The sequence below is a fragment of the Chiloscyllium plagiosum genome, chromosome 6, assembly GCF_004010195.1.
Source record: "Chiloscyllium plagiosum isolate BGI_BamShark_2017 chromosome 6, ASM401019v2, whole genome shotgun sequence".
Lineage (NCBI taxonomy): Eukaryota > Metazoa > Chordata > Chondrichthyes > Orectolobiformes > Hemiscylliidae > Chiloscyllium > Chiloscyllium plagiosum.
Genome location: NC_057715.1, coordinates 107,737,713 through 107,760,467, shown reverse-complemented (window position 1 = coordinate 107,760,467; position 22,755 = coordinate 107,737,713). Strand labels below are relative to the sequence as shown.

At 43.1% G+C, this 22,755-nt stretch overlaps 1 protein-coding gene across 12 annotated transcripts in view; it reads right to left on the bottom strand.

Annotated features, from left to right (window-relative positions):
• The window catches only part of LOC122550924 (glycogenin-1-like), a 109,317-nt gene extending 87,709 nt beyond the window's left edge, over nucleotides 1-21,608 (bottom strand). For 3 of the 12 annotated variants that reach the window (XM_043692389.1, XM_043692394.1, XM_043692390.1), the window contains exon 1: nucleotides 21,324-21,606. In XM_043692389.1, the coding sequence (XP_043548324.1) occupies nucleotides 21,324-21,333 (10 nt within the window). In that variant the 5' untranslated portion in view covers nucleotides 21,334-21,606. Of the gene's footprint in view, nucleotides 1-21,323 lie in introns of all 12 variants that reach the window. The other 9 variants (XM_043692393.1, XM_043692397.1, XM_043692396.1 and 6 more) reach the window with 6 other exon arrangements.
• Between the last annotated feature and the right edge of the window lie 1,147 nt (nucleotides 21,609-22,755).

The following is a 22,755-nucleotide window of genomic DNA, read 5'->3' as shown; positions in this document are numbered from 1 at the left end:
AGGTAGAAGACAGAGGGTGGTGGTGGAAGGTTGTTTTTCAGACTAGAGGCCTGTGACCAGTGGAGTGTCACAAGGATCAGTGCTGGGTCCTCTACTTTTTGTCATTTATATAAATGATTTGGATGTGAGCTATAGGAAGGAGTTGAATAGGCTACGGCTGTTTTCCCTGGAATGTCGGAGACTGAGGGGCGACCTTATAGAAGTTTATAAAATCATGAGGGGCATTGATAGGATAAATGGACAAAGTATTTCCCCTGGGTGTGGGAAAGTACAGTACTGGTGGGCATAGGTTTAGGGTGAGAGGAGAAAGATATAAAAGAAACCTAAGAGGCAACTTTTTTACGCAGAGGGTGGTACGTGTATGGAATGAGCTGCCAGAGGAAGTGGTGGAGGCTGGTACAATTGCAACATTTAAAACGCATCTGGATGGGTATAGGAATAGAAAGGGTTTGGAGGGATATGGGCCAGAGTTAGACCGAGGGGTCTGTTCCTGAGCTGTACATCTCTATGAGTCTATGAGGATGTCACTGGCTATACCAGCATATATCGCCCATTCCAGAGGGTAGTTAGAGTCAACCACATAACTGTGGGTCTGGAATCACATGTAAGTCAGACCAGATATGACTAACAGCTTCCTTCTCCACAGGGCATAAGTGAAGTAGATGGGTTTTCCCAACAATTGACAATGGATTCATGACCATCATCAGATTCTTAATTCTAGACAGTTATTGAATTCAAATTCCACCATTGGCCACAGAGGGATTTGAACCCTGGATTAACAGTCCAGTGGTAATATAACTAGGCCATCTCTTCCCGGTGGATTTGCCCATTGTCCAAACAGCTTTCAATCCCAGTCATAAACATCCTCCCAACTAACCCTCTGCAGATGAATTACGAAGATTCACCAGACTTTTGGCAGCACCTTTTTTTTTCCTCCTGGTCTCTGCTCCAAACGGCCTACTTTTTATTCTGGGACTGTGACCCTTCCTTCTCAGCTCTCCAGCCAGCAGAAATATTTTCCCCACAGTTCGGCGCACTGGGAATTACCAACGGTTCAATGACAGGAAAATGAGGGGGAGTGATTTCAGAAAACGTGGTGGAGGAAATGAAACAAAAAAAGCCTCGACTTCATGAGTCCACAGGCAACATGGAGCATAAATGATGCGAAATAAATAGAAGCTCATTGTCTTGACCCCTTTCCAGTTCATTCAAAGCAAGACACTCAACTAGGATCACATGGTGAAGCCATTCTTCCCATTGTGCTCCTGCCAACAGCAATGATGAGCTACATCCTCTTTCCCAGTTATAGGAGCCCTGTAAGTTACAACACTTCAAGTTCAAAATAGAAACTTGGATTTTAAAGTGTCGGACAACTCTTTCAGGCAGCAAGTCCCAGATCCCCACTCCAAAAAACAAATCCCAACTCCCAGCTAATCCTTCTGTCAATTATTTCAGATTTACAGTCCCTAGCCTATGACCTCTCTACTGAATGAACAGGAGCAGCAGGAAAAACTGAACACTTCTGCACTTACCTCACATTCTCTTGCCTTGTTTACCCTCGCCAACTGTATTCTTTGGTCAGAAAAGCACAGAAACTAGGAGTAGGCCATTCAGCCCATCAAGCCTGCCCTGCCATTCATTATTCATACTGGACTGGACTGAATGTCATTACAGCTGAAAATGTGTTGCTGGAAAAGCGCAGCAGGTCAGGCAGCATCCAGGGAACAGGAGAATCGACGTTTCGGGCATAAGCCCTTCTTCAGGATTCCTGAATGTCATTACATTATTGTAATCATGCCAAGACATAATTCATTAAAATAAACTCCATAAAATCATTAAAATTGCACTGTTGTATACAAATCAAATTAGAAATGCTCATTTGAATATTTTTAGAGACAAAGAAAAAACTGCAGATGCTGGAATCCAAAAGAAGGGTTCCACCTGAAACATTGACTTCTCCACCTCCTGATGCTGCCTGGCTTGATGTGTTCTCCCAGCCTCCTGCCTGTCATCTGAATACTTTGGCAAACATAAAAAATGCTAAAGCAACTGAAATACATCTGTCTCTGAACAATAATTATCCCTCAACCAATGTTAAAACTTATCTGATGATTATAAGAATAGGAGTAGGCCATTCAGCCCTTCAAGTGTGTTCCACTGTTGTTTCTAGAAGCTCGCTGTGCACTTATAGGATGCATGCTGTTTATCTTTCAACAATAGAGTTAAATTATCAGCAGAGATCACACAAAATTTAGGAGGGACGATTTGAAATTTCCTAAGATCCTGAGTGGAGTAGATACACACTGGGAGAATCAAATGATCCTTGAAAGTTTACAGCACAGAAAGAGGCCACTTGGCCCATCATGCTTGTACCAGCCAGAAAAAATGACACCCAACCTAATCCCAGTTTCCAGCATTTGGTGAGTAGCCTGCAAGTTACTTGAAATTACATACCCAGACATTTTTATTTTAAAATGGACTCCATGGTCTCTGGCTGTACAGCCGTTATAGAGCATGAGCTCTAGATTCCCATCTGCCTCTGGGTGAAATTAATTGTCCTCATTTCCCTTCTAACCTTTCTATCGAACACATTAAATTGGTGCCTACAGTTACTGGCCACTCTTAAGTAAATCCAGCCCCGTCAGCATTCTGTACATCTCAATCAAATCTCCTGTTGTATTCCAAGAAGAACAAGAACAGTTCAGCTACATCTCACTTCAACGTTGGAATTTTTCAATCCTGGCAACATTCTCTTAAATCTCCTCTGTATCCTCACGAGTGCAATTACATTCTTTCTGTAATGAGCTGACCAGGCCAGTGCACAGTGCTCAAGTGGTGCTCTGACTCATGATTTACATGGATCCAACATAATCTGCATGCGCACACATTCTACACCTCAGCTACACCACCGCTGCCACATTCAGGATTGTCACTCCAAAGTTCTGCACTTTCTCTGCACCTTTCATCACTCCTTTGCCTCACTCCATCTCCCAGGCTGAATTCCATTTGCCACTTTCCTTCCCAACTGACCGGCTCATCCATAAATCTCCCTGCAGTCCACAACTTCCCACCTCACTAGTGAGGCCAGTCATCATAATCCCAGAGGACTGCCCCCTCAATAGGGAGGAACATCTGGGCAGTGGGTAAACTTGAAGTTCACCCCACCTCAGGCAAGGAGCAAGGTCTAGAAGGCAGGGCCTTCACAGTGAGGGAACTGAAACTGCAAAGTCGGCACCACACTGCTTGGCAAACCAACTGTCCAGCCAACTGAGCTAACCAACACCCTGTTCATGTCATCATCATCATCGACAGTCCCTCGCAGATGAGGATGACTTTCCCACTCTCAGGGTGAGTCTGCAGGTCTATCTCAGGCTCTGTCACATTGGGGCAGAAGTTGGTCGTGGGTGAGGTGTTGGTGTGTCAGCGCTCTCCTTTCACTGTTTTCGCTTGCCTTCAATCCCGCCAACCCCATGCCAAGTCTCCAGGTGCTTGACGCCTTACTGGATGATCCTCCTCCATGTTGGACAGTCTTAGGCTAGTGTTTCCCAGGTGTCTCTGGGAATGCCACACTTCATCAGTGAAACCTTCAGGGGAATCCCTGAGGCGCTTTGTCTGTCCACCTGGGCTCACCTGCCATTCTGGAGCTGGGATAGAGCACCTGCTTGCAGACTCTCGTGTCGGTCATGCAGATGATGTGCCCACCCCAATGCAGCCAATCGGAGCGGGGGTTGGGGTGGGTGGTGTCAGTGTTCATGTATACCACAAAAAGCAGAGGTTTGCTACTGAGCCCTGCTCTGGGGAGAAACCAATACTGACAGTTGGGGAGTCACAAACCAGGAAAATTAATTACAGGTCGTTCTGGTATAACACAATAGTGCTACAGAAAACCACCATATTGAAAACTGCGACAGCAAATTGCGCTATGGAAAACCGCTACAGAAAATCGTTTTACCTATTCAAATAGAAAGCTTGTGTTATCCAAACAACATCCACAATTAATTGCCGTTATAGCCAATTTGCGCTGACAAAACACACATTATGGCAGAATGACCTGTAATTTTTGTTAACTAAAAGTGTAAAGAGATGTAATGCAACTTTGCCTCTGGCATGGTGTTTTACCTGACATAGCAACATTGGTATCCTCTCCCATAATGCAAGAAACTGAATGTGGCTATTGTGGTATTAAAGAATCCATTAGATATTAGTTAGTTAACCAATACATACAATCATTACATTCATTAGGTCAGAGCCAATATTAAGCCATTAGGTTACAAAGAATAGCAAATTCAGACAAATTCCTGGGATCGTTGACATATGAAGGGAGACTATTTCAGCTAGGACTATATTCACTGGAGCTGAGAAAACTGAAGGAGGAACTCATAGGAACCTGTGAAATTCATTCAGGACTAGGCAGGGTAAATGCAGCAAGGATGTTCCTGATGACTGGGGAGTCCAGAACCAGGGGGACATGATTTAAGGAAATAGGATAGGCCTTTTAGAATTGAGATAGGAGAAATTCCTTCATCCACATCTCTGCCACAGAATGTGGCCGAGGTCTGAACATTGCATTCAACAAGGAGTTAGATATAGTTCTTCAGAGATCAAAGGGTATGGGGAGAAGGTACTGAGTTGAATAATCAATCATGATCATATTGAATGACAGCAGAGTTGAAGGCTGAATGGCCTATTCCTGATTATGGTGTGACGATGTTGCACCTTTAACGAGGTTATGTTGTTTTTGGTTTTCTTTTCAGAGGGGTCATAAAGTCAGAGGGGTCATAAAGTCAGAGGTTCCGACATGTCTGGGTTTATCCACTTGAGAATGCTTTCAAGTCTTTCTTTTAAAACACTTGTACAATGAAAGGGGAGTAGCCAGTTGTCCCAGTTTAAGGTTTGGCTTGGTTTGGTTTCAGCAAGCTTTTGAGGCTGCTGGTCAAAGAAACAGCTCCATGCTCATCCCCACTCTAAGAACCTGTGTTTGATTCTATCTTTTTCTTGCCAAGGGGGTGTTTATGGGGATGTTGTCAGTATTCCGAACAGCATCATTAAGTTGTGATAGAGTCGACTGGGTTTTCAGATAGGTTATGTTAGTGTAAATTTGGTTTTCTTTTGTATATATAATTGTGTTTTGTTTAAAACTGAGTGGTTGGGCCAGCTGCATCATTCCTGAATAAGCCACTTCACACCTGCTTAAAACTAGAAAAGTTCAGGTCTGGGCAAACTTCTTGAAATATTTTGAGGGGGTCTGGCCTGGTCCATAACATTGGCTTCTTTATTCATAACAATGCTGTCATGCTTAAAGGGATCATGGATAAGATGCAGCAGGACACTTTACATCTTTGGGTCATGTGCTATGATACAGCACACAGATATGCTGACATACTTTTGCAAGGCATCACACAAGATGATATGGGGCAAAAGACTCAAGAAAGTAGATTGCAGATTAGCCATGATTTAAATTGAATCAGAATTGAAATGAAGGACCATGCTAGAGGGGTTAAATAGTCTGCTGCTTTCCTAGTTCTTTTTAAAAAATGACTTAATTAGCAGTGAAGTGATTTGTGATCTCCCAGATTCATAAAAAGGTGCCGAGTAAATGAAAGTCTTTTGTTATTTTGCATATTTCAAAAAGATTCTCTGTGATAAAAATCTTTAAGGCTGGTTTCTCAGTTGTCTGATTGCGCAGCACAATGAAATGTCTCAGTGATGCGAAGGCTAACATTCATGTAATCGGCCTACACAAACATTGCACAATTAGCTCTGATCAGGCTTCCCTGAAGAGATAAGATTGTGCAAGAAACTGACAGCCCACACTTCACTCTGCAACCTTAGAGATGGCCATTCAAAGACTGAGAATTCGCTTTTCCAGATAATGGCCAAAAGTGAAAGGAATGCACAGCCCTCCTCGAATCATTTTTGATCACGATGGATTAGTTAAAATCGGACTGTGTTAGCTAGGCACAGCACATGAAGGGTTAAAGTTGGATACTGCCAAGTCTTTCTGCAGAGGACACACATTAGACTGGCCGATACTGCAGAACAGGTCAGAGACAACGCGTGCTTCATGGAGACCTCAATGTCTGTGGGCAGATTGCTCCCATTAGCCATGGAAGCTAAACCATTTCACAGAACATTTGCAACTGTATAATGGATTAAGCCATTACATTTAGTCACAAGAGACATGTGAGGTATTTACATGGGTCTTAGAAGCTTGATTTTGAATGCTGACTGTTGTTGTGGTTCTGTTCGCCGAGCTGGGAATTTGTGTTCCAGAGGTTTCATCCCCTGTCTAGGTGACATCCTCAGTGCTTGGGAGCCTCCTGTGAAGCGCTTCTGTGATGTTTCCTCCAGCATTTGTAGTGGTTTGAATCTGCCGCTTCCAGTTGTCAGTTCCAGCTGTCCGCTGCAGTGGTCAGTATATTGGGTCCAGGTCGATGTGCTTATTGATTGAATCTGTGGATGAGTGCCATGCCTCTAGGAATTCCCTGGCTGTTCTCTGTTTGGCTTGTCCTATAATAGTAGTGCTACAAATCTTCTCACAAACTTTGATCTTTGTATCCTGTTTAGCCACAGATGAGATTCCAGAAGACTGGAGTATAACCAATGCTATTATGTTTAAGAAGGACAATAAGGATAATCCAGGAAATTATACACCACTGAGCTTTCCATCTGTGATGGGGAACTTAGTGGAGAAGATTCTTAGGGGCAAGATTTACTGACATTTGGAAAAGAATTCGCTTACTAGGGCTAGTCAGCATGGCTGTATTCCAGGGAGGTCTTGTCTCACAAATTTGATGGAGTTTCTTAAGGAAGTGATGCAGATAATTGAGAATAGGGCAGTAGATGTTGTCTACGTGGATATTACTCAAGCATTTGACAAGGTCCCTCATGGTTGGTTGGTCAAAAAGATTAAGTCGTATGGGATCCTTGGTACATTAGTTTGCCTGAAGGAGATAGGAATTATTGAGGAGGGATGTTTTTCTGACTGAAAGTCTGTGACCAGTGATGTTCCATAAGGATCAGTACGGGGACCTCTGTTGTTTGTAACATGTGAATAACTTGAATTAGTGGAGTTGTGGATAATGAGAAATGTTATCAAAAGATACAGCAGGATATAGATCAGTTGGAAAACTGGGTGGAAAATTGGCAAATGGAGTTTAATCTAGACAAGTGTGAGGTAATGTATTTTGGGAAGTCAGAAGCAAGAGGAAAATATACAGTTAATGGCAGGATCATTCTGAGCATAAAGAAAAGAAGGCATAATGCACGTTTACCTTCATCATTGAGTGTAGCAGTTGGTAAGTTATGTTGCAGCTGTTTAAGATTTTAATTTGGCTGTATTTGGAGTATTCTGTGTAGTTTGGGTCACCACACTGTAGGAAGGATGTGAAGGTGCAAAAGAGGTCTATCAGGATGTTACCTGGATTAGAGTGTATTAACGATCAGGAGAGTTTGGACAAACTTGGATTGTTTTTGCAAGAGCATCAGAAGCTGAGGGGGAGACCAGATAGAAGTATATAAAAATTGTGACATGGTGCTTATGTCAAATAGTAAGATGAGAGAGGAAGTGTTTGGGAGATGTGTGAGAAAAGTTCATACAGAGGGTGTAGGTGCCTGGAACATGCTGCCAGGGAGGTGTTTTTAACCAATGGCAAAAAGAGACAAGTTCTGTTTCTAATCTGTAATTCTGTAAGTTGATCCCTACGCCTTTCTTAAAATTGTCACAAGCATTCAAACAGACACAAAGTTATGAGACAAGACAAATGCATTGTTCCCCTCCCCCCACAATCAGGAGTGCAGTTCTGCCATCACTCTAACATCAATGAATTGCTTTCTTTCATCTTTCTTTCAACTCTTTGCTAATGACATGAGTAGTGCATACACCAGTTCTCAATCTTTCATTCATTGGTTGAGGATTTACCCTTTTATTGCCTCTGAAAGTCGTTTCTCTCCTTTTCCTTCCAACAAGGATTTGTAAAAGGATCAACTTGCAGAGAAAGGTGCAGGAGAGTAGCTAGCTACTACAGATTTTCTTTTACTTCTCCACAGGAAGAGAGTGAGAGAGAGAGAGAGATGAATACTTTCTTTTTGCAGGACGGTTGTTTCAGTTGTATTGTTCACATCCAAGACTATGTAGCCACCTGCCCAGGAATCAGTCAATCTGTTGTTACTGTACTGAGTCCACCTGAGCCCACAGCAATTCGCCTTGATTGAAAAGCCAGTTTTAAGACTCTCTGTCTCTGAGCAAAATTACTTGAACACCACAGTGGTGCCGTTCAGTCTGGAATTTTCCTTCACTGCTTGGAAAAAAACCACACTTGTAGACCCAACTCACAATGTGTTCTAGTAACTTGCCTGTCAAAATAGAAATACCTTCTTACAAGGTTTCCTTGGGGTAAAGCAGTATCTTTTCCCATTTTTAGCCCAAAGCTTAGTCAAAATGAGATCTGTGTGCAAGGAATGTTTCTGTTAAGAGCCTCCATCTCATTGAGAAAGATCCAGATCCAAACTACAACTAATGGGCGCACGGTGGCACAGTGGTTAGCACTGCTGCCTCACAGCGCCAGAGACCTGGGTTCAATTCCCGCCTCAGGCAACTGTTTGTGTGGAGTTTGCACATTCTCCCCGTGTCTGTGTGGGTTTCCTCCCACAGTCCAAAAATGTGCAGGTTAGGTGAATTGGCCATGTTAAATTGCCCGTAGTGTTAGGTGAAGGGGTAAATGTGGGAGAATAGGTCTGGTGGGTTGCTCTTCAGAGGGTCGGTGTGGACTTGTTGGGCCGAAGGGCCTGTTTCCACACTGTAAGTAATCAAATCTAATAGCGTGCTCTGAAAGCTCTACTTACAGTATAATTGCATCTTAGGAGCTGAGATGATCCTCACATTCGTGAAATTATCAATAATATTCTTTAAAGAAGCAAATTGTCTCTACAACAGATCTTTTAAAAATATATCAGGGTCTACATAATCAACAGACTACTACGACCACTAGGACTCATAACAGCACACAAACCAACAGCCACTAGACAACAACTCACCAGGACGAAGGACCCGATACCCAGCATGAGCAAAACCAACATAGTGTACAAAATCCCATGCAAGGACTGCACAAAACACTACATAGGACAAACAGGAAGACAGCTAATGGTCTGCATCCATGAACACCAACTAGCCACGAAACGACATGACCAGCTATCCTTAGTAGCCACACACTCAGATGACAAGCAACATGAGTTCGACTGGGACAACACTACTATTATAGGACAAGCCAAACAGAGAACAGCCAGGGGATTCCTAGATGCATGGCACTCATCCACAGATTCAATCAATAAGCACATCGATCTGGACTCAATATCCCGGCCACTGCAGCGGACTGACAACCGGAAGTGGCAGATACAAATCACTATAAATGCCGGAGGAAACATCACAGAAGTGCTTCACAGGAGACTCCCAAGCACTGAGGATGTCACCTATTCAGGGGACGAAACGTCTGCAACACAAATTCCCAGCTCGGCGAACAGAACCACAACAACGAGCACCCGAGCTACAAGTCTTCTCCCAAACTTTGAATGCTGACTGCTAGTACTTATAGAATCACAGGGCAAAGACACCATTCACCATATCATACCCCTGTCTGCTCTTTACAAGAACTAAGCATATTAAATTATTGAACGTATTTAAAACTGGAAAGGACGGATTCTTATTCTTTAAGGGGAACCAAGGGATATAGGGAGCAGCTTGGAAGGTGGACGTGTTTTTGTGGAAATGCTCTTTCCTCACAGGAACATTCTTTATTTTCCTTTTCCAAGCACCTGCCCAATTGCATTTTTGAGACTTACCCCGGAATCTGCTCCAACCATCCGTTCGGGCAATGCACTTTGGATCACAGGCACACTGTACAAAATAAAACTCTCTGTCCAGTCTCCACAATTAATTAAAATCGCCTTTACCCACCCTTCTGTCATGGGAGACAGTTTCTCACTTGTGTCTATTTGATCAAAATCCCTTGTCATCTTGTGCACACAGTCATCAAGTCTTCCTAGAACTTCCCAAGAGTGAACTCAGCTTCTCTCGCCTGTCAACTATTAAAATCCCTGGGATCATTATAATAAGTTTTCTCTGCTTTCTTCCCAAGGCTATTACTGGCAGTACAAAGTACAATTCGGCAGTGCCATCTCTTAAATGTGTGTTTCCAGGTTTTTAAGAAGAACAAGGCATGATTCATAGTGAATAGGAAGCAAGGAGGCAAACACCAGTGGTTTATATTCCAAAGGACAATCTGTTCTTAAGGCTTTGGAATTATTTGAGGTAAAATTCCCTTCAAATATGTTGCAACTTTGATACCATAGCACAGGAACATGTAAGAAGGAAGTATCTGAATCCCACCATTAAGAAATTCAGTAAAGACTATTTTATACGAACAGGAAACAAGAGTAGGCCGCTCTGCCCTTCAAATCTGCTCCACCATTCAATAAGATTGTGGCTGATCAGATCTTAACCCCAGTTGTACCTCCCACGCATTCCCTGATAAATTCTTGATTACCATTGGGATGAAAGACTATCTGGCTCTGCCTTAAAAACATTGAAAGATTCTCCATCCATTGCCTTTCCAGAAAGGGCATGCCAAAGACTTTCAATCCTCAAAGAGAGAAAAAGGCTTTCCTCATTTGTTTTTAAATAGGTGATAGCATTGACTTAAGGAAATACTAGATGAATAAATAAGAAAGAAAGCCACAAAAGCTTAAAACTGACTAGGTTAGATGATGAATGAGGAGCCTAAACATCAAAAAGAACAAAATCTGCTTCAGTGCTGTATAGTTATTTGCTACACCTGAGTACCGACTTATATTCAACTATCTAGTAGAATTTAAAGCAGGGTCTAAGACTCTATCTGATGCCTATTCTGGCTATCAGTGACAACTGACAACTTGAAGACTGTTTCCACAGGATGTTGTACATCATTATTACGCAACTATACCACGGTACACACACTATGCAAGTTTCCCAGCATGTGTGAGCTAATCTCAGGTGATCAATCCGCTGACGTGCTCTATGTACAGTAACACTGGCCAATTTGCACTCTCTTTATTTAAGCCTTTTTCACTAATGTGCTGTTCTGTTCAAGCCCATTTAATTGCTCTGGAATTATCCTCACTGGCTTTCCACCAGCACGACACAGGGACTGCACAATTTCATTTCCAGACGTCCCCTAGCCGGACTTCCTGCACTGAAATCTCAAATCCCAGTGTGAGTAGACACAGACTTCACTTGTTATCTCTCACATCATTATCAATCTGGAGGCTGGCATGGGCAGACATGTTTATGAGCTCTAACAAGCAAAAAGGCTTTGTATATTTCTCTTTGATGCAAGCGCTATTCACAGACCAATGTGTGTTTCAGAATCTGCTAACTGTCGCAAGATTCAGGCTTGGCCAAATTAACCATCATGCACCTTGGGTCTTGGATTCTTCTTTCACCTTGACATCCCATGTAAGCCCCAGCACAAAACAAATTCCACGCAGGGCTACACCATACCGGTTTACATTCATTTATCTATAAGGTAGCTACAAAGCTAAAAGAAAGTACAGTAATAGTTAATAATGCATCCCTCCATTACATTTGCTCTGGCCTGTTCTTCAACACCTTTCAAGCCAACTCCTAAAGGTCAACCAGTCGCTATTTGCTATTTTTAGTTTGGCAACACTTAACTACATTCAGTTATGTCACAGACAGAAAAGGAATTTACAGGGACTATTAATCTGAAATCATTGACAGCAGGGAGTTGGGCTTTGTTTTTTGGAGTGGGGATCTGGGACTTGCTGCCTGAAAGAGTTAGTCAACAGTTCATAAATCCAAGTTTCTGTTTTAAACTTGAAGTGTTGTAACTTACAGGGCTCCGATAACTAGGAAAGAGGATGTAGCTCATCATTGCTGTTGGCAGGGGCACAATGGGAAGAATGGTTTCACCATGTGATTCTAGTTGAGTGTCTTGCTTTGAATGAACTGGAAAGGGGTCAAGACAATGAGCTCCTATTTATTTCACATCATTTCTGCTCCGTATTGCCTGTGGACTCATGAAGTCGAGGCTTTTTTTGTTTCATTTCCTCCACCACATTTTCTGAAATCAATCTCCCTCATTCTCCTGTCATTGAACCATCTATAATTCCCACTGGGCCGGCCAAGATAACTGCAGGAAGAACGATTTGGAGATGCCGGTGTTGGACTGGTGTTGTGTGACTTTTAACTTTGCAGGAAGAACATTTCTGATGGCTGGAGAGCTGAGAAGGAAGGGTCACAGTCTCAGAATAGAAAGTCGGCCAGTTGGAGCAGAGACCAGGGGAAAAAAAAGGTGCTGTCAAAAGTCTGGTGAATCTTTGTAATTCAGCTGCAGAGGGTTAGTGGGGAGGAAAGTCATGACTGGGATTGAAAGCTATTTGGACAATGGGAAAGTCCACTGGGAAGAGATGGCCTAGTTGTATTACCACTGGACTGCTAATCCAGAGATCCATGCAGACCTGGGTTCAGGCCTTGTATCCAAATGGCGAGTTCTCCCAGTATTCCACGAGATCTAACCTTGCTCACCAGTCTCCCATGGGGAACCTTGCCGAATGCCTTCCTGAAGTCCATATAGATCACATCTACCGCTCTGTCCTCATCAATCCTCTTTGTTAGTTCAAAAAACTCAATCAAGTTTGTGAGACGTGATTTCCCATGTTTAAAGACATGTTGACTGTTCCTAAACAGTCCTTGCCTTTCCAAATACATGTGAATCCTGTCCCTCAGGATTCCCTACATCTTCTTAAAGAATGCTCCATCATGATTTGTTGGCTGTTATTTACAAAATGTGATTGGTGTACTGTGCATCTGCATATTATTACAAATCATGCACTAACTTCTTCTCCTTAATCTTAGTTTAGATTTTCATTTGAACATTTTCCCACTCTTCCCATACTATGCCAACCATCACGGTATTGTCTCACGCTCGGATTGGTTTGTTTCTGAAGCTCTTCTTACAGCTCTGCCTCATGAATATCCAGGGCAAAGCCATAGATAGTCCAGAGTTGAAAAATGTGGTGCTGGAAAAACATAGCAGGCCAGCCAGCATCCGAGGAGCAGGAGAATCGACGTTTTGGGCATAAGCCCTTCTTCAGGAAGAAGGCCTTATGCCTGAAACGCCGATTCTCCTGCTCCTCGGATGCTGCCCGGCCTGCTGTGTTTTTCCAGCACCACATTTTTCAACTCTGGTACTCCAGCATCTGCAGTCCTCACTTTCCCCATGGATACTCCATCAAGCTTCAAGACACAGTCCCCTCCAGCAATGGCGCATCGCAGTTGCAATGCCTAACATTTACAGGAAGAGCACATCTACTAACCAAGAGTGCTGCAGTGCCCAAAATTCATCATTTAGGAGAGGAAAAGCTGCAGCTACTTAATAACACCATCACCACCTAAGTTTCCACCCATGACATATCCCAATTTGGATACATTGTTGTCCCATCTTGGCAATTCCAACACATTGTGGGAGTATCTTTAGACCATCGACCTCAATAGTTAAAAACAGTAGTTCACTGCTATGTTGCTAGGGACAATGAGGAATAGCCAACACACATTGGCCTGAATTGGACACATACATGAGAAAAATTAGCCTGTGTTGCACAGATTCATGTCATTTCAGCAGGGGAGATGATAACTTGGGATTTTACCTGTGGCCCCTGCATACATTCTTCATTGATACCTGAATCTAATTGTATCACTTCTCTCCTCATGTCAAAGTTAGGGAAAACTGATGAGAAACGTTTACCTATTTAAAAATCATCACACTCAGAAATAAACATGCAAGCCAGATCCTTTGAATGGCCTAGAGGCAATGTCACTGGGCATGCCATCCTCAACCATTGGCACCCATGACATCAGAACATTAACCAGTCTTGCAAACAGAAATCAGGAGCAGGAGTAGGCCATTCGGCCCTTCAAGGCTGCTCCACCATTCAGTATGGCCAATCCCAATGTGGCAGATGGTGAAACTTGAATTCAGTACAAGTACAGAATAAAAAGCTAGACGAATGGCAGTCACTATTGATTGTTGTGAAACCATCTGACTCAGTATTGTGCTTCAGAGAAGGAAATCTGCCAAATTTTCTTCTGGCCTATATGTAACTCCAGATCCACGAAAGGGTGACTGATTAGGAATGGGTAATAAATGCTTATCCTCATCCCACAAATGAATTCAAAAACTATGTTTTAGCCATCAATAACAATTCCTTTTCATCAATCTTTAATCAAGAATCCTGCCATCGCAAAGGTCCATCTAATTCCCCTCTTATCCTGGCAGGAGCATTAAGTAAGAATAGTGCAATCAAGCCTAATAAATTAATCTCTAACAGAAGCAGATAGTGTAAACTTGGTGGAGACCTCAGGTCCCAAAGCTAACTGATCATTGCAGAAAGCATGCTATGGCCACCACAGATGTCTCAAATTACTCAGAATAATCGAACGGTGAATGGTTAAAGCATAGAGGAAGGTCATTTAGCCCACAGTGAGTGCACCAGCTCCAGGTAACAACAACTCACCTACTCCCACCACCCCAACCTCTTTCCATGGTCTTGACAAGTCCTTCCTCTTCAGATAATGATCCAACTCTTTTTACCCACAGTTGACCCTCCCCCACCACACCCTTTTTCAAATTCACTCTTGGCAGCATTTATTGCCCATCCCTAGCTGCCCTTGAACCAAGTGCCTTACTGGGCCTTTTCAGAGGGCAGTTGAGAGTCAACCACATTGCTGTGGATCTGGAGTCACATGTAGGCCAGACCGGGCGAGGATGGCAGATTTCCTTCCCTGAAGGTTATGAATGAGCCTTCAGATAATATGTTCTAGATCCGGAACACTGGCTACATAAAAATATTTCATCTCGTGTCACTATTGTTTCTCATTAAATCATATTAAATTGGTGTCATCTGGGTCTTGATCCTTTCATTGATGGGTAGAGTTTCTCCCAGACTAACTCATGACTTCAAACACCTCTTTCAAATCTGTTCGCACCCTTCCCTTCTCTAAGGACAACGGCTCTGACTTCTCCAATCTATCAACGTAAGTGAAGTTACTCATCCCATCAATCTTCTCTGCAGCCTCTAACACCTTCCCATCCTTCTTAAAGGCTAGTGCACAGAGCTAAATGCAATACTCCAGCTGAAGTCAGGGCAATGTTTTAGATAAAATCACCAGAACCTCCTGCCTTTTGTACAGTCTGGTTCTATTAATAAATTCCAAGTTCTGAACATGCCGTAACAATTTAAAATGTTATACACATGTACACCTTCAGAACCTTTTGCTTTTGCACCACGGTTAGAATTGCATCCTTTAAATTTACATTGCTGTTTATGAATTGTTAGCTTCACATGGAAATCTGTTTAATTTTAATTTGATCGATTCAGTACAAACTGTGCGGACTATCTCTCTGTGGTGTCTATTCTATCGATTTGCACTTGTTGAATTGTATCCATAGATTAGTTTTGAATTTTCTCCCATCAAGTGCAAGCCATGTCATTGTGATGGACAAGTAGACCACGACAAATTGATTCATCACCATCCAGTTTCTGCTGTGTCCCAAGAACAACACACGAATTAGGAGCAGGCCACTCAGTCCCTCGAGCCAGCTCTGCTGTAAAATAAGATGACTGCCAATTGGATTACTTCACATTCCTATTTACCCCAGATAACCTCTCATCCCCTTGACCATCTGGAATCTATTAACCTCTGCCTTAAAAATAGTCAAAAACTGCTTCCACAGCCATTTGAGGAAGTGCACTGCAAAGACTGGAAGAGAATTCCAAATAGCATATCATCTCTCAGTCTCTCTTTCCCAGTGAGAATATGTTGTTTTACATAATTGCTCCTAATGCAAACCCTTGATTTCTCTCAAATCATGCTGCTTGCTATTCTGTCTTCTTACAGTAGATGTAAAATTAATTTTATACCATGGGGACCAGCACTATACATTGCATTCTAAGTGTAATGGCACTAGAGATTTATAAAGTAGCATTCCTACTTTACTATTTTCAGCTCAATATTGATCTTTCAATATAAAACAATACCTGATTCACTTTACTTGCTGCCAACACCATACACTGTTGAGAAAGCCTCAATTTATTGTAAATTCTGTTAACTTTCCAGGGGAAAAAAAAGAGGTAGATAGAGTTTTAAATATTGGGGGTTGAAGAGATAGAGAGTTGAGTGCTGTGAAAGGCTGGCACATAAAGAAGTCGAAAAGTGTGGTGCTGACAAGCACAGCAAGTCAGGCAGCATCTGAGGAGCAGGAGAGTTGACATTTCAGGTATGAGCCCTTCATTAACGTCAACTCTCCTGTACCTCGGGTGCTGCCTGACCTACTGTGCTTTTCCAGCCCCACACTTTTCGACTCTGATTTCCAGCATCTGCAGCAGATACTTTCTCCCTGGCACATAAAGGAGTTGACGTTTGGAGTAGATCAGCCATGGCTTTATTGAACAGCAGGGCAGGCTTGACGGGCTGAATGGCCTATTCTGGTTTCTATTTCTTATGTTACACACATTATTTTCTTTCCACTCAAGTCACAAGCTAGCAAGATTCTATGAGCCCTTTATGCTTTCCGACATGGGAACTGGTAAATAGAACTCAAAGTATATCCAAATCATGTTGAGGTTCACACTGTCAAGTTTGCAGTCCATCACTTCCAATAGATTTGAAACATCTGTAAACTTCACTAGCATACCTGTGACTCCGGGATACAGATCACTTGTGAAGACATTAAACAAAATAAATCTTGAAATCAGTTACGTTGTGGCACTACTGGCTTCAAACCAAGTGCAATTATTCAACATTCAGAGGGGACTTGACAGAGATACTAAAAGGATATTTCCTCTCATGGGAGGTATCTAGAAGTGGGGAACAAAGTTTCAGAACAAAAGGTCACCCAATGTAGATGAAAACGAGAAGGCATTTCCTCTGTCAAGGTCACAAATCTCCCAAATTGTCTGTCCGAAGAAGCATGCTACATTCAGGCATGGTACAATTACAACATTTAAAAGACATTTGAATAATAGGGAAGGTTTAGACGGTACGGACCACACGCAGGCAAGTGAGACTAGTTTAATTTGGGAAACATGGACAAGTTGGACTGAAAGGTTTGTTTCCGTTCTATAGACCTCTGTGAAATGTAGAGGACTTGGGTTATGGGGATCAGACAGAAGTGGAGTTGAGGCCAGATTCAAGGCCAAATGAATAGTAGAGCACATTTGAGGGGCCAAATAGTCTACTCCTGTTGCGACATTATTAAGATTTTTATTAGTATGTATTCATCTCAGATTGTCATATAAAATATTTGGTATCAGAATGCCTCTTATTATACACAGAAACTTAATTTCATTGACAGCAACAGAGCTGAACACAAGGCACTATGTGCAACAAGTGACTAATCCAACATCACATACCCTATATACCAATGTTATATTCCCAGCTGATAGTAACACTGGCCAAGTCAGATCTCAGATCACTCCATAATAACCACTGGAATTATCTCATCCCTTTTACCACAGCAGTACCCTTACAGACACTCAAATCTCAACGTGGTGTCACCCTCATCTCCACACTAAAGCTTTTTTCCAGCTAAGATGGCTGTAATTAGTTTCCTCTTAAATTGCTGTGCATTCACTAAATTCTATTTTACTTCCTGATGAAGGACTTTTGCCTGAAATGTCGATTTTCCTGCTCCTCAGATGCTGCCTGACCTGCTGTGCTTTTCCAGCACCACTCTAATCTTGACTCTGATCTCCAGCATCTGCAGTCCTCACTTTTGTCTATTTTACTTTAGTTAATTGCTCTCCACAAAAATCTGAAGCTGCTAACTCAGCTCACTATTTCTTTAACATGAGCTCGCTAACTCATTTTCAAAAGCCTTTTCAGAGGTCTTACTCTCTGACACCCCACAGCCTTTTGTTTCTGGAACAGATTCCTCTGGAGATTCTAACAATAGCACCTCTGCTGTTATGGATCTCTTCCCTCTGCACAAACCTGCTCCTGCTCCTCCCTTAGTCTAGTGGTCATAAATGATAAGGCCTTCTTCAGGAATGAGGAAGGTGTGCAAAGCAGGCTAAGATAAAAGGTAGAGAGGAGGGACTTGGGGGAGGAGCATTGGGAATGCGATAGGTGGAAGGAGGTTAAAGTGAGGGTGATAGGCCAGAGAGGGGGTGGGGACAGAGAGGTCGGGAAGAAGATTGCAGGTCAAGAAAGCGGTGCTGAGTCCGAGGGTTGGGACTGAGATAAGGTGGGGGGAGGGGAAATGAGGAAGCTTGAGAAATCTGCATTCATCCATTGTGGTGGAGGGTTCCTAGGTGGAAGATGAGGCACTCTTCCTCCAGGCGTCGTGTTGCCATGGTCTGGCGATGGAGGCGGCCAAGGACCTGCATGTCCTTGGCGGAGTGGGAGGGGGAGTTAAAGTGTTCAGCCACAGGGCGGTTGGGTTGGTTGGTGCGGGGACATCCGCCCCTCCCCCAAGTCCCTCCTCCCTACCTTTTATCTTAGCCTGCTTGGCACACCCTCCTCATTCCTGAAGAAGGGCTCATGCCTGAAATGTCAATTCTCCTGCTCCTTGGATGCTGCCTGACCTGCTGCGCTTTTCCAGCAACACATTTTTCAGCTCTGATCTCCAGCATCTGCAGTCCTCACTTTCTGCTTGTCATAAGTGATAAGTCAGCAAACACCTTAGCAATTATCTCAACAGGTTGCTTGCTGGTCATTTAGCTAAAATCCCCTGACTTCTTGAAAATACTGTTTTAACACACCGTTTAAATGACTTTCTGACCTTTAAGAAAAAAAAAAGGTAAATTTTCACAGAACTGAAAATTAAAGTGGATGACAACTGGATTTTAGGATCAAAGCTCTCAAATAATACTTTAATGTAGATCTTCGTAACACTGCCCAGACAAATTTGGGTCAACAGTCCTAATGAGATCAAGTGCGACTTGGTCCTATATTTTGTTTGATAATAATCACCTTGGGATGGTCTCCTGCAGTAGCCAGTAGTTCAATGGTTACATTCAGGACTAATCATCCAGTGACAAGAGTTCAAATTTCACTGTGACTGCTGGGGAATTTGAAGTTATTTAAATAAAACAGGAATAAGAGGAGTATTGGTATGCTGATCATAAAACGACCACGTTGTCATGAACACCTATTAGTTTCACTGTTGCCCTTTAAGACGTGAAATCGGTCATCCTTACTCTGTCTGGCCTATACATGAATCTAGATCCACAGTGATATGGCTGATTCTCAACTGACCCCTGAAGTAGTCTACCAAGCCACACAACTGTATCAAATCATTATTAAAAAAAAAGTAAGAATTAAACCAGATAGGCTATTCAGCATCACCCAGCCACTGGACACAAAAGCATGCACTTAAATTCAGGAAAGAATAGCTCGAGAAATCTTCAATTTTGACCCAGTCCACTTGGAATCTTGTCACGTTAGGTTAAAAACGGATGAGAAAATTCCCAATTAGCCCTCAGTGTACTCCCTTTGCTGACGTGTCAGTGATCCTCTCACTCTGATAAGATGGTCTGAACCACGGCATCCCGAAGACAACATAGCCTGTTGGACTCATGTACTTTACTGCATAGAATCATTGCCGTGGTTGTGGGTATATTGGCTGAGCTAGGACGTTGATTTGCAGACATTTTGTCCTCTGTCTAGGTGACACCTTCAGTGCTTTGGAGCCTGCTGTGTAGCGCTGTTGTACTGTGGTTCTGGAATTTATTTGATTCCATTCCTGCTGTTCCAGTTGCTAGAAATGGAATAATTTCTACCATTCGGAGGAAGAGCCACTGAACCTGAAATATTCACTCTGATTTCTCTACACAGATGCTGCCAGATCTGCTTTTCCAGAAATTTCTGCTTTTTAACCATTTTTACCCCCACACTACACTTTCCCCTACCAATGCTATGTTCCTTTTACTCCTCCCCCCCCACCCAATTAAAAAATATCCCTGTATCACTGTGGTACGGTCAATTTACCCATCTCATCATACAGCCCTCACTCTCATCCAAAACAAAGCAGAAAGAACCTCAAAGCTGTTGGTGAAATTGCGAGAGTATGTTCCTGCACTCAGTCATCTGGATTCCGTGTACTGCCTCACTTTCTGTCATACCCTCTTGTCCCTGATTAAACCGGAGACCCCCTAGCATGGGGGTGTGGCTGCCTTTGAGCATTAAATCAATCCAGTAACTTAGCCTCTCCCTGACATGTCGCAGTCTCTGCAGGACAACCTCCAACTCTAACTCTGAGCCAAAACTGTTTGACCTGTCAAAATGTACTCAAGATGTTTTCTGCCGTCGACCACACTTGCTACCCACAGCTCCCACATCCTGCAGCCATGACACATTACCTGTTCCTGATGAAAGGCTCTGGCCCGAAACATCAATTTCCCTGCTCCTCGGATGCTGCCTGACCTGCTGTGCTTTCCCAGCAACATGCTCTCAAACCTGTCCTGCCTTCCTCAATCTTATTTTAATTAACTAATGAAATAATTTATTCTTTTGTTCAATATATTTTATTAATTCTCCCACTAGCCCCTATACTATTCCAAACCGGAGCAATAAAACATGCAGTAACCACCTACCAGACACTCACCAAATAGCTGGCTTATTCTCTTGCAGTCAGGTCAGAGCTGATGTCAACCTGCCAGCACCTTCACTGTGAGATCTTCTTTCACCTCTTGGCTGATCTGATTATTGTCTCAGCTACACTCCCCCCGACCCACCACATACCTGTCAGTCCCTTGTCTATCCTTAACCTTATATTCAATCACCAACGGTTAATGAAGAAAGAGACAGGAAAAAGGGTAGAGAAAGCTAAAGAGAAAAGGGATTAAGTTAAACAATTACCTCCCCCCCCCAAAATACAAGCAGCATTATCATAGATTAATACCATTCAACAATTCACAACACGATGAAATGCTTCGACCGTCACATCAAGAGATTTCAGAACGAATGATGTCTTTATATCCGTGCAGGATTTGAAAATAGGCTGGTGCAGTTGGGGTTTTATTCTCTCTCTCTCTGTCTGTTCCCACCCCTGGACTGACCTGTTGCTCACTGAGGAACCGAGCTGCCGGCTGATCCAGGGAACAAGGAGAGAGATCTGAGGCTAACTTATAGAGGTCACTATTGAGCGAGGCAGCTGGAGGTCAGAGATTCAAACCTGGCCACAGGGCATTGCAAACCACACACTGGGATAGCGGGGAAGCCTTTAATGCAACAAACCTCAAGGTCAATACAAATTATAGAAACTCACCCGACACCATAATAGAGGTTCTTGCGGTGAAGCTTTTTATGAGTGCGAAATGTACTATGTATATCGTTGACTTTGCTTAATCCAGATCCAGAAAGCGAGAAACTGGGTTTGGGGGCTGGGAGCAGTCAATGTTACTGTCAACTCGCCCAGGACTGGTCTCCCTCTCTCGCAGGAGCAGCAGGTTACGGGAGCCGCGGTGATCAGAAAACAGGAGCTTCACAAATGCACCTTCCAGCTCTGCTCTTACACACACACAGAGGGAGTTACCTCTTCACATTGCAACATCCAATCAGCCTCCTGGGGCGGGGTAAAGTCCACCTCGACTCCGTTTTAAAAAGGACATACTACATGAGAAATCAAATCTGCACACTCCCAATCTCCCCTGTTTACAATAACTAAAATCATTTTTCTACCTGCGTGTGTATGTGATAACGGGGCGTTATCAGCTTCCTGAAGTTATTTGAAGTCCCCCTTTGATAACACTGACCATTTACTGAACTCGCCGTGTAAATGCTGTGGCTGCAGGAGTCAGTCAGAGGCTAAGAATGCTGCAACTAGAACGCTATTCCTGAGTCTCCAAAGCCAGTCCACCTTCTACAGTACTTGGTACAAGTCAGGAGTCCTGAAGAAGGGTTAATACCCGAAACGTTGACAGTTGGTGCTTCCTGGCTTGCTGTAGTTTGTCTGTCTCTCAACAATTCAGGAGTGTGATGGAATAATTCCCACTTGCTTGGATGAGTGCCACTCCAACAACACTCAAGAAGCTTGACACCATCCAGGACAAAGCAGCCCGCTTAATGGGCACCACAACCATAAACCCCTGATGCTCAATAGCAGCATTGCATACCATTTACAAGGTCGGCTGCAGTAATGCAATAAAGATCCTTAGACTTTCCAAACACATGACCACTGCCACCTGGACAGAGAAGAGCAGCAGAAGTATGGGAGTTCCATCATCTACAAATTCTCCTCCTAGCCACACACCATCCTGACTTGAAAATATGTCATTGTTCCTTTATGGAGCAATAGAGATTAGATTCCCTACAGTGTGGAAACAGGCCCCTTTGGCCCAACCAGTCCACACCGACCCTCCGAAGAGGATCTACAACAAAGAAAAAGACATTTGGCTCATCAAGTCTGCACTGCTCAAAAACAGCCAGCAAATTATTCTAATCCCAATTTCCAGCACTTGGCCCATAGCTCTTTTTTTATTAAATTAATTCGCAGGATGTGGATATTACTGGCTACACCAGCATTTATTGCCCATTACTAATTGCCCAGAGGACAGTTAGGTGTCAACTTCATTGCTGTGGGTCTAGATTTGTGTGTAGGCCAGTGCAGGTTAGGATAGCAGTTCCCTTTCCTAAGGGGCATTAGTGAGGCAAATGGGGTTTTCTCCAACAATTGACAATGATTCATGGTCATCATTAGA